This window comes from Erpetoichthys calabaricus, chromosome 2, assembly GCF_900747795.2.
Source record: "Erpetoichthys calabaricus chromosome 2, fErpCal1.3, whole genome shotgun sequence".
Classification (NCBI taxonomy): domain Eukaryota; kingdom Metazoa; phylum Chordata; class Cladistia; order Polypteriformes; family Polypteridae; genus Erpetoichthys; species Erpetoichthys calabaricus.
The window spans coordinates 34,759,429-34,771,691 of NC_041395.2; the positions used below are offsets into that span (position 1 = coordinate 34,759,429).

Below are 12,263 nucleotides of genomic sequence, written 5' to 3' on the forward strand. Positions count from 1 at the left end.
CAACAAAGTCAAATAGGTTTGATTTTATCTTTAGTCATAGGAAATGGGCTACGTGTGTATGACAGCTGTAAACCAATGAATGCTCATGGAGAAGTGCAATGCTTATAATACAGCCATAAGGAATGAGAAACTTGGATGTTTTGAACCTATCAAACAGAGGAGAAGAGAAGCTTGTCTGTCTGATGTCTCATGTCTTACATACCACAACAGAATGGAAAAAAAAGAGCAGAGATGACGTCTGAACTTGCCGTACCTTTTAGCCCTTTGTTCAGCACCAGCTCTGTCAAGCTTCACGTTATTGCTTGTCAGAAAAAGGGATTAGTGTGACCGTGCTGGAAAGTCATCACGCAGTGGCTAAATTTGACATGCCCACCGATTTTCTGTTATTTAAACCAACAACGAGATCAACCTCTGTGGTCAGCAAGTCTGGCATACCGAATGACTAGAAGTCTCATAATATAACATCTGTTTTTAATTGGTCACTCTGAAGTGTTCCTGTGCACTGAGGGAAGACTAACCTGCTACTTTCCACATGGCTATCTCCCTTTCCTCTTCACCCAGAAGTAGAAGAGTCATTTTAAGAAGATGCTGTGACAGATGGCCGGGACGCCCCTGCCGTATATGTTCTGGGGGAGCAAGCTTGGGAGACCCAGTACCTCCCCCTGAACATCAGATGGCAGCCCCCCCAGGACTCCCGCAGGGCTCCATGGAAGTTGGGGGTGCTGCAGCGGGAGCTGCTGGGCCCTTGTGGACAGTGTTTTCGCCATACCCGGAAGTGCAGCCAGATCTCAACAATCAAGCACCTGGAGCAGTTCCGGGTGTCCTAGGAACCAGCAGCCACCACTTGCCAGCCTGACTCGGGAGGAGGAAGACGAGGTTGCCTGCGGGGAGTGGTGGAGTAAGAAGAGTGTGTGCTTTATTTTGGTTTATTTTGGTGTGCTTGGGACTGTGTTAGGGCTGAGGGACACGGGGAAGACGTGGACCTCATCTGAAGAAAAATGTAATCCTTTGTTGATTTTATACGTGCCTCCGTGTCAGTCTGTGTTGGGTCGGGCGTGTATATAGTGCCTTTTACAATGCATAGATACATATTTGATATCATGCTGAATGGAATGATATGATTCTTACCTATAAATAAAATAAAAATTGTCAAGCACATGGGAATATAAAGGAATTCATTCATTAATATTTACAATGTCTGCCATAGTCTAACACTGCATTTTCACTTTCTAGACAGGGTTTAGTTTCAGTGAAAGTTCACTTTCTTATAAACAGTAGTCAGAAAGTTCACAGGATCAGCTTCATGTCAGCTGCCTTAATGCACAACTCTCATATTTTATTGTAATAAAATTGATTAAATTGTCTCTTTCACCTTAGATTTTTTTTTGTCTTAGATTTTACCCAAGCTACTAGGATTGTGTTTAGTGCTTAGTCTAGAACAGTCTCTAGCAATGTATGTCTGAGGTAGATGCTTTTGATTTTTATTAAGCTAGAGAAAACTGCAATGGAGTCATGATTGATTGAAGATTAGTTCATTTTTTTTTGTGTTTTATTTGTTGCAGAAAGTCTGTAATTCTGTTTCTACTTTTTCAAGAATAAAGAGTGCTTTTGAAAATAACAGTTTATTAATTTAATTTCTGTAATTCAGAACCCAAACTAAAAAATCTACTTCATCACCCAGTATTATAATAAACAAGATTTGATTTGCTACAGTCTTTCCTCTAGATAAAATATGGCAACTGTGGCAGTAATTGAAGTTAAGGCCCATGTATAGGTGGAGTTAGGTGAGGTTATGGATAATGACTCTTGGGCAGCCTCAGAGAAGTTCTGACAAACCATTTGATGACTCAGGAAGGCTAGATAAGATGTTGCTTAGGCCTTTTTCAGTAAAGGTTGGGAAACATAGCAGTCAATGTGGTATATCATTGACAAGTAAAAGAAGCACTATGAAAATTGCCTATTTCTGTTTGATTCACTTTTATTTGAGTAGGTAGTGCCAGAAGCATTGGTAATGTTGGGTTCATCTTTGTGGTTACTGCAGTGATTAAAATGCTCCACAGTGGGAAGGTCAGAGTGATGGATGAGACCCAACCAGAAATTCTATAGCACTTTGAATTTTGATATCACACTTCTTCATTGTTTAGAGACAGTGGCTCAGTACTAGCAGAATGGGGATACTTGTTTTAAAAAGAGATTTTGTTACATTTACTGAAGCCTCACAATCTTCAGCCTGTCTGGAACAACCTGTGGTAAGGTACTAGAACAGAGAATCCTTCCAATTGTTGAAACTCATATGTCATTGTATAGACACTTCAATGTGGGTATTTTTCTTGACCAGGAATACATCTTGTCTTCTGTTGTGTTAGTGATTTTCATGCACAGGATATCAAGTGTCATGATTTTTAAGTTTTGGACAGTTAAGAATTAATTTGTGAGTGTTTTTTATGGTCTGAACTTAATCTGATGTTAAGAAAAATTATCATTTTGTTTATGATATTACCTACATTTTTGATTGTGGTTGCTATCATTTTGTGCCTTGTTCTTTGTAGTAAGGATTCAGCTGTTGTTGTAGGAACAGTGTGGTGTTGTCATCATATGTTCACTGTGTGATGTGTTCATGGCAGTGCATGATGTCATTCACCATTAATCATCCAGGTTTCTCTATACTCATAAACCAAGCAAACTTTGTGCTTCGTTAAATAGGAAAAGGGTATTAAGCAGTTTTTCCCTTAAGTTTTGATGTTTGCCGTATGTGATGCATTTTGATGCTTTGTAGTTTGATTTCCTGATTTTGACTTGCACATTTTCAGACAGTGCTTTGTTTTGCTTTTCAGTTGCTCCATTTCAATTTAAATCAAATTAAATATAAATATAAAAAAATGTATATAAAACTAAGAACTTCTGGCTTGGATAACTGCTGCATAGTAACAGGCTTGTAGGTGAGAATAAGGTAGTTAAACCTGCCCAGTCGTACCACAGATTTACATTTAACAGCATTAATATTTGCGTAAAGCAGGTCCAGTATGATGTATCATCAAATGGTAAATGCTATTGGAATTTTGTTCTTTCTGATGTTCCCCTTGCTGAAGTCACCAGCATTCTAGGGTCAGAATGATTAATCAATAGACTTTTTGTAACAGAGTAAATCATTTCTGTTGCTGAGTTAATATTGCATTAATCAGGGTGATGTAATTGATATCCCTAGGAAGTAATATGGATGAATTCAGTCAGTATTTCACTCTCTGAATTACACATTTTACTTCTTATCATAATGTGCTTGCTTTTTACCATTACTTACTTAAATAATTCTCCAGTCCCCATCTTGTTTTTTCGACTCCATTGTATCGTATCAGATGAAACCCATCCAGCATTAAGAAAAGCATCTAAAATAAGACATTTAAGTCAGTTCTCCTCATTACACAAAATGCCACAGTGTCTGAAATTGCTGTGACTCACAATTAAATGTAAAATATTCATCCAGCTTATTCATAAGTGATTAAATATTCCACATTTGTGTAGGCAGCCCAGTTCTGAATTTTTTCCACCGTAGTTTTATCTTTTTCACCTTCTGACGAGCTGCTCATACGATAAGTTGTAATCAGACTCCTTAGGTAGCGGTGTACATTAATTCATTCCTTCATTGATTCATTTTCCACCAGTTATCTGAAGCCATTGTTGTGGGGGCAACAGTCTTAGCAATGAGATTCATACATCCCTTTCCCTAGCCACACTAGCCAACTCATACTGTGGCAAGTCGTTCAAAACCCATCTGGAAAGACATACTACATGTACTTCAGAAAAGGTCATCCAGCTGAAGTTAATTATGTTTGGGCCTGGCCAGTACTTGGACTGGAGACCAGGGAGTCCATGTAGGAAATAGCTTGGGTTGCTGCTGGAAGAGGTGTTGGTGAGGCCAGCAGGGTGTACCTCTCACTGTGGTCTGAATGTGGTTCACAATGCCTCAGTGCAGTGATGGGGACACTCTGCTATAAAATTGGTGCTGTCCTTTCGATGACACATATAAGATTTCTGGTCATCCTTTATAAAGTGTAGGGTGTATCCAAATATCCAGGCTAAACTGCCCACCAAGGCCTAATCATTCTGGCCCCCTAATCATCCCCTGTGTCTTATTGGCTATCTCTGCACCACTTCACCACCTAACAGCTAAGGTGTAGTGGCACAAAAATGGCTGCCATTGTTGTGGCGAAAAATTGTCACCAGAAGGCTTTTTACCTGAAATGAAGGCTATTAGGACTCAGAGGATATGCAAACAGAATCTATATTTTTATTGCAGTAAAATAACCATAATAATAACATGGACTCAACCCAATATGGCCAAACTGAGCTCAGCCCCGAACAGTTCAGGTCTCCACACTTATATAGTCATTTCTTATCACTCCGACCTCGCTCAGATTAGCTCATTTGCTGTTTTCTCTGACTCCCCTCTGCATCTGCCCAGCCGAGACCTCTAGTTCTCATGGGAACCGTTATTATCTCTTGACTTTCCCTACAGCTGGCCCCTCCGGTATTTTCACTGTCTATTGTCCATTTTTAGTTTCTGTTTTGCTTATTATGATTGGCCTAGGCTGAGCAGAAGTCCATTTTTGGGCTTCCTCTTATCATTTCCTTTTTTGGCTTTCAAGTTATTTTATACTTGGTGGCTTAAAGCTAAGCTTTAATTAAAAAGAAATATGGCATGTGCTTTTATTTAATCATTGCGTGGTAGGCCTGACTTGCATTAGTATCTACACTAAGGTTAATGCTTATATATTTGTTTATATTTATTTATGTTAATACATGAATACACTAATTTTATTTTTCATACATGACATCATCTTGACCTTGTATCAATGCCTTTGCTGTTTCTGCTGACTCACTATTCCAGCTGGTTTCTCACGTGCCTACCATGGCCATTTTCCTGCCTTTTGTTACTGGTATCGTTCCTTGCTTCCTAACCTTCGAACACAGGTGTACATGCTCCTCCTTCTTCTGTCCTCAATAGTTTCTGTGCGTCATTCTCTTTCTATTCTGTCCTTCCTTTCCCAAATTGGTAATTCTGCTTCGAGCTTAAAAATAATGTAATATGGCTAATGTTTTTTATTTATCTATTTGCTTGACCTATCTTATTTGCGTAACACTCTAATTTATGCTTAATCTGTTGCTTTAGAAGCTGTTAATTACTTTTATGTCTATTTATGCTAATACTGCTGATATATGTTAATATATAAAATTTTTATCTTCCATACCATCACATCATCCAGGTAGATGCTACACATTAGTGGTGAATGGAGATGCTCCGCACTCACTGAAGCATTTTCAGTATTGAGAAAAATGCTATATAAATGTAAAGTATTATTATTATTATTATTATTATTATTACCCTCCTAGTGAGCCCTGGGGTTTCCCCGGGGTCTTCTCCCAACTGGTCATGCCTCATAAAACCTCCTTCTTCATCACTACAGATTGCTACAGTGACCACATAACTCTACTTGTTTGTTGATCTCACCATCCCACTTCCCCTTACTTATGAACAAGATCCCGAAGTACTTAAATCCCTCCACTTGAGGCTGTAACTCACCTCTCACTCAGAGTCTACCCTTTTCTTACTGTGGACCATGGCGGCCGCTTCACACTTGGTTGTAAACCATTCCAATGCATGCTGGAGTTCACAGTCTGATGAAGCCTACAGGACTATGTCATCAGCAAAAAGCTAAGTCCACCAAACTGGACCCCACCCCCACGGCTTTGCTTTGATATCCTGTCATTAAAAATCACAAGCAGGATTTATCAGCTTAAATCAGTTTACCATCTGAGTTCAGTAATATTTAATATATTTCACTTTAGGTTACTCTGAATCTCTTATATTCTCAGATGTTTTAATTGTAAGGTAGCCTTCAGATCCTTCAGAACACCCAGTGACATCTCTTAAGCTCACAATTGGTCCAAATGTTGATGCTTGGGTCTACACTTGCAATGTCAGCAGCATAGCTTCAATTTAAAAATCCATTTAAAGTTTTATAATAAGAAGGCAGAAGGCCAAATCTTAACATTGATATTTAAATAAATGAATTGATAATTGTAATGAAAGAAAGTTTAAAAAAAGATCATCTGTGAAAGGCTAACACCTTGTCCATTGTATAGCTGTGTCTTTCCAGGATCCCAAAATTGAGCAGCTACTACATAAGTCAAACATGTAACAAAAAAAAATTCTCAGACCAATAAAAAGTTTTTAAAAGTTTAGTGAAAACTAAACCCATACAGCAACATGTGGGGACTGGCAAGATCTGAAAAAAAAAATATGTGGTCACTAATTACAACCGCAAGATGTTATGCAAATGAATATGAATAATATGAATAATGTTGCATCGGTGCCACAGTGTTTTTCAAAATGTACTATACAGGTCATAAAATGAGTTATTCCAAATATCATATATACCTATGTCTCTGTGTTTTTTTTTTTGTCAGTGTAGCTTTGACCATAAGGTACATACTAATTCAGTGTGAGCAGGAACACTCAATAAAACTGAATAAAAAAAATTAAGTGACAGTGAGATACGAATAAGGCAGATTCGCCAGCGTTTGTGTGTTAGCTTTTATCCCTCCAGATCAGAGAATGTCCAGTTCCATTGCTTCAAAACACCACTCACATCTACAGTTACTCCCAGTTTCAAATAAAAACTAACAGCGTCAGATCCCTGTGGGGGGCGGTAGTAGGTATCGTGATCGTGACTGAGAGAATAAAAGTGAAAAAAAAAACTTTTACAAGTACTATAAATTTTCACCGTCTGTTACAGACACAAACCAATTTATGTGTGTACTGTATAATATTAACAATAAGAGCAGCTCACTACTGAAAACAGCAAATATAGGAGGCAGACGGGATCAAACCAGGGATTCTTGATTACAAGTCAGAAAACCTCACTGCTACGCCATGGAAGCTGTTGTCTTATCCTTGAAACTTTTGTGAAAGTGTTTATTTGATCTTAGGACTTCAGGCTTCACACATTATATAGTTTATTCCAAAATTTTGTCATTTACTACTAAAATATGAAAAACGTTTCTGTTTTAACAATGTGTTTACACAGATTATTGTAGAAACGGAACACACGTGAAATGCATGTGTTCCAAATAATGATCGATTATTTTCACTCTAAAACTCCGGCACTTCACTCCCAGATAATCAAGACATGAGCTGGGAGAACTTTGTACACATTCTGCGGTGGTGGGGTGATGGAATAATAGGCTGCTGGCTGCTTGTCTTTATCAGCACATTTACAGGACAAAAGAAGCTAAGGGAGAGGTGCGATGGGATTTAAGGTGGGCCGGATCTACGAGTTTTTTCGTTGGCTCTGGTAATTCTAGTGTTAAAAGGGAACAAATCACAGAAATTCAGAAAGTAGCCGCCTTGGACAGGATGCTGCGCTCACAGACATATAATTCCAAGTTGAAATTAAGCTCACCCGCAGGAAAACCATAGAACCAAGAGGAAGACCCACCCAGACAGAAGAACTACTTGCAGGCTTTACATGGACAACAATCAGGACTGTATATCCTATGAGCAGGTGCTTCTTAATCCAGCAAAGTATATTGCTTTGCAAACACATATACTGTAAATAAATGACCAAAAAAAAAGTACGTACATTTCTACTGGTTGTTCCTACATGATGGTCATACAGCACTTTGGAAAAATACTAATTATTTAACAGGAAAAGATATCATTTATATGGTATTATATTGAATTTATGGTTTAGTGTTAGCACAGTATAGAATAACAATGACAGATTTAAACTTGGCACAATTAAAAACACCAGTATTCCTATGCAACTACTTACATAAAAATAACGATAATTTTCGTAAAATTTTGGTGTATGGTTTTGTAAAAGTGTACACAAGTTTTTTTTTTTCCTTTTATACAGTAGTAACATAAGTGTTGTGAGTCATTTAATGCTTCAGGTACATCTGCCAAAAAAGCTTTTACCTTCACCTTTTCATTTCAGACTTATGTGTTGTCAGTAAAACTATGCTCAGGAGGAACACCCAGATATTCTTAGTGTTGTAGTTGGCAAAATAGTGATTGCTATGCAACAGTGAATACCAGAAAGTATCATCATACAATTCAGATTTTTTATTTTTTATTTTTAATCAAATGCTACCTGAATAATACAAAATACAAATGTGAATAATATGAATGAATAATGCAAATATGAATAACATGAAATTTTAAACTTAAATAAAATCAAAAAAGGTTAATATATAATGCTATGAAACATTATAAGATATTCTGTTTAAGGTCACAAGGCAGGAGCCAAAGTTGAACAGCTTAAAGGCACTTAAGGCCGTTTTCACGTCACTCCTATGGTGTTTTAGATTATTGTTTACCCATCCATCCATACAGTAGTTCTATGTTTTAGTGAATGTTAATATTTGTGATTTGGATATTGTAATTGCAATTGCAATATTTTAACTTATTACCTTACCAGAAATCAATAAACGTCTACCTTGACAGAAGCTATGGAATGTGCAGCATAGCATCAGGAATACAGTTGAATATTCGAAGCAACGTTGGAATACAGTTATTGAAAGGCATAAGTGACCAGGGTGTTAAAGTATAAATAAAGTTTGTCATAAATAAATAGAGAAAATATGATAATGTGAAATTTATGTAGAATAGTGCGTTTGCGAAAAGTTAGTATCTGAGCAAAAAGTGTGGCTGTCAGAAATGGTGTAATGGGGTTTCTGTAAGGGTGTAAATAAATCTAGACCATATGAAAAATAAAAGCAAAATATTGAAAAAGGATTACATTATATACGTATGAAGTAACTCTTGGGAGACTTGGAAAAGCAGTCAACATGATCTGAACCCATTTTTGCTTCAACAATATAGAATATGTTTGGTGGACATAAATGTCACCTCACATCACATTGACAACATCTTCCACAATGTAAGGAAGTAGGTACTTCTAATAATCATGATCTGAACAACCTTAAAAGAAAACTGAGGCAAAATACTTGATAAAAGGCTAATGAAACTGAAACTGGTGTAAAATGTGAAATTCTGGTCATCATGCTATAAAGTAGACATACTATCTCTTGTTAGAACTTTATGTACCATCGGGGGGATATTGGCTTTTTATTAAAGGTCTTTAAATAATTAAATACATAATTAGTTTTATATATATATATATATATATATGATATATATATATATATATATCATCCATCCATCCATTTTCCAACCCACTGAATCCAAACACAGGGTCACGGGGGTCTGCTGGAGCCAATCCCAGCCTACATAGGGCACAAGGCAGGGCACAAGGCAGGAACTATTCCCGGGCAGGGTGCCAACCCACCGCAGGACACACACAAACACACCCACACACCAGGGCCAATTTAGAATTGCCAATCCACCTAACCTGCATATCTTTGGACTGTGGGAGGAAACCGGAGCGCCCAGAGGAAACCCACGCAGAGAACATGCAAACTCCACGCAGGGAGAACCCGGGAAGCGAACCCAGGTCCCCAGGTCTCCCAACTGTGAGGCAGCAGCGCTACCCACTGTGCCACCGTGCCGTCCTATATATATCATGCAATTTTAAAATCAGTTTCATGGAGTGGAAAAGTCCAAGGCTGAACCTCAGTCCATACAATGTGCATTGCTATTCTTTTCTTCTTCAGGGGATTTGAACAGATAGGCAAAATAAAACAGCCAACACTGTAGCACTATGTGTGCAAAGCTGAAATATATGGAAACAGTTTTTAATTTTAGGATCAAATACATTCTCCATCACTTATTTCCTACATGTTTTTTTATACCTATTATAATTAAACTAGCCGTAACAGCACATCCTGCCATCTGCGGAGAGAAGGCTGTAATATTGGATGGATGCACAGTACTTATTGCTGTAAGCACAAAAGAAGAATGAGAAGGCAGATAAATAACTGGTATGCTTACATGCTTCTGCATATATTGTACATGTAGCTTGGATGCTTATATGCTTACATAACTAATTCTTTTAATTAAATAACATATTGAAGCAGAATATACTGTACTTCCTTATCCACAATATAATGATTTAACATTCTGTCTTGTTTGTAAATTAGTTTTCCTTGCCTTTCCATATTATGGGCTATAACTTTTGTTCTCAAGGTTGCTGTAGAGCAGGTTACATATGCTTGACCATGTGTAAAACTGGCGATGATAAATAAATACCAAAAATATCTTAAGTTTGTCATGTTATGGAGATGGAGGAAATGGCACACCTACTTGCACAGAAAAGAGTAGTCTGAAAATGATTGCAGTATTACAGGTATAAACACATCTCTGTCAGTCTTAATAATCTGTATTCTGTATGCAGGTTGACCAATATGATGTTTCTGGTGGGTGGTTATTGCTTTCTACATCCATCCATCCATCCATTTTCCAACCCGCTGAATCTGAACAGGGTCACGGGGGTCTGCTGGAGCCAATCCCAGCCAACACAGGGCACAAGGCAGGAAACAATCCTGGGCAGGGTGCCAACCCACCGCAGGACACACACAAACACACCCACACACCAAGCACACACTAGGGCCAATTTAGAATCGCCAATCCACCTAACCTGCATGTCTTTGGACTGTGGGAGGAAACCGGAGCCCCCGGAGGAAACCCACGCAGACACGGGGAGAACATGCAAACTCCACGCAGGGAGGACCCGGGAATTGAACCCAGGTCCCCAGATCTCCCAACTGCGAGGCAGCAGCGCTACCCACTGCGCCACCGTGCCGCCCGCTGCTTTCTACATATTTATTGCATTTATTTCCACATGCTTGGAAATATAAAATGTCATCTCTGAGAGTATAAATATAAGGATGTTGTACATTGTTATGCTGAAAGTTTTAGAGGTTACTTCAGGAAATGTAATTAATAACAAAAATCCATATTAAATATAAAATCTACATATACTGTATTCTCATATAAATTGGAACATAATGTAATGCATCTTTCTCAACTTTTTACATTTCAGAATTATCCTCTTAGCAAGATATATGAAGGTAGGAAACCTTTCTTTCTTTCTTTCTTTCTTTCTTTCTTTCTTTCTTTCTTTCTTTCTTTCTTTCTTTCATAATTTTTCATTATTACCTTACAGGTTTGACAGAACCAGTTGAATTTGACCTCATTGGACGACCAGCTGACATTGAGAAAGCTATAGGAGCTCTCCAAAGTCACTTTCGAGATTGTCAGACACAGAACATGATATGTGACCCACAGATTGAGAAACTCACCCCAAGTCAGCTACATGCAGTCACAAAAGATCTGAGTGTCATTCTTCATCTTACAAATAATGGTCTTTCATTGGAAGGGTTGAAAAGTCATGTTGATGAGGCACAGACTCGCCTTGGAGAGATGCTAAAAACGGTTTGTTTTTTGATTTCATACTTTTCCTTGTTTTGCACCTTTTCTCCATGTCTGCATTAGTTTCCCCACCCCAATACACATAGACATGCATATTAGGATGTTAGCAGTTCCAGACTGGTCCAGTGTGGCTGTGAACAGGAGTGGGACTTATGATGAAGTGATCCAGGATTGCTTTCTGTCTGATATGGCCTTGTTAGGCTCAGGCTTCCTGTAACCCTGAAATGGAATGAAGGGGTTTGCAAATGTTATGTCATAACTATACCAAAAATGAAATGCTTTCATATGAACCAAAAAGCAAACCCACTGTACCTGTATTATTATTGAATATCTAATGTTTTGTGAACAATTTTACAGCTTTTTTGACAAAATGTCTTTACAAGTTAAATGAAATATTTCTAGAAATTTAGTATATCGATATGGGTGGCACAGTGGTAGCACTGCTGCCTTGCAGTTAGGAGACCCGGGTTCGCTTCCTGTGTTTTCCCTGCATGGAGTTTGCATGTTCTCCCTGTGTCTGTGTGTTTCCTCCGGGTACCTCGATTTCCTCCCACAGTCCAAATGCATGCAGGTTAGGTGCATTGGCGATTCTAAATTGTCCCTAGTGTGTGTGTGCCCTGCAGTGGGCTGGCACCCTGCCCGGGGTTTGTTTCCTGCCTTGTGCCCTGTGTTGGCTGGGATTGGCTCCTGCAGACCCCCGTGACCCTGTAGTTAGGATATAGCGGGTTGGTTAATGGTTGGTCGGTTAGTATATCAATATTATTTGATGACTTCAGGCATTTCAAGAAATTGGACATGAACTTATCTTGGCCTTTTTATAAAAACAAGCTGGATAATCATAAGCATTTTTCAATTCAGTAAATCTACTCTG

At 38.3% G+C, this 12,263-nt stretch overlaps 1 protein-coding gene across 7 annotated transcripts in view; it reads left to right on the top strand.

The window, feature by feature from the left end:
* Positions 1-12,263, top strand: part of LOC114645747 (uncharacterized) — a 184,943-nt gene that overhangs the window by 39,002 nt on the left and 133,678 nt on the right. For all 7 annotated transcript variants that reach the window (XM_051923158.1, XM_051923156.1, XM_051923155.1 and 4 more), the window contains exons 8-9: positions 11,004-11,031; positions 11,127-11,395. In XM_051923158.1, the coding sequence (XP_051779118.1) occupies positions 11,004-11,031; positions 11,127-11,395 (297 nt within the window). The remainder of the gene's footprint in view (positions 1-11,003; positions 11,032-11,126; positions 11,396-12,263) is intronic.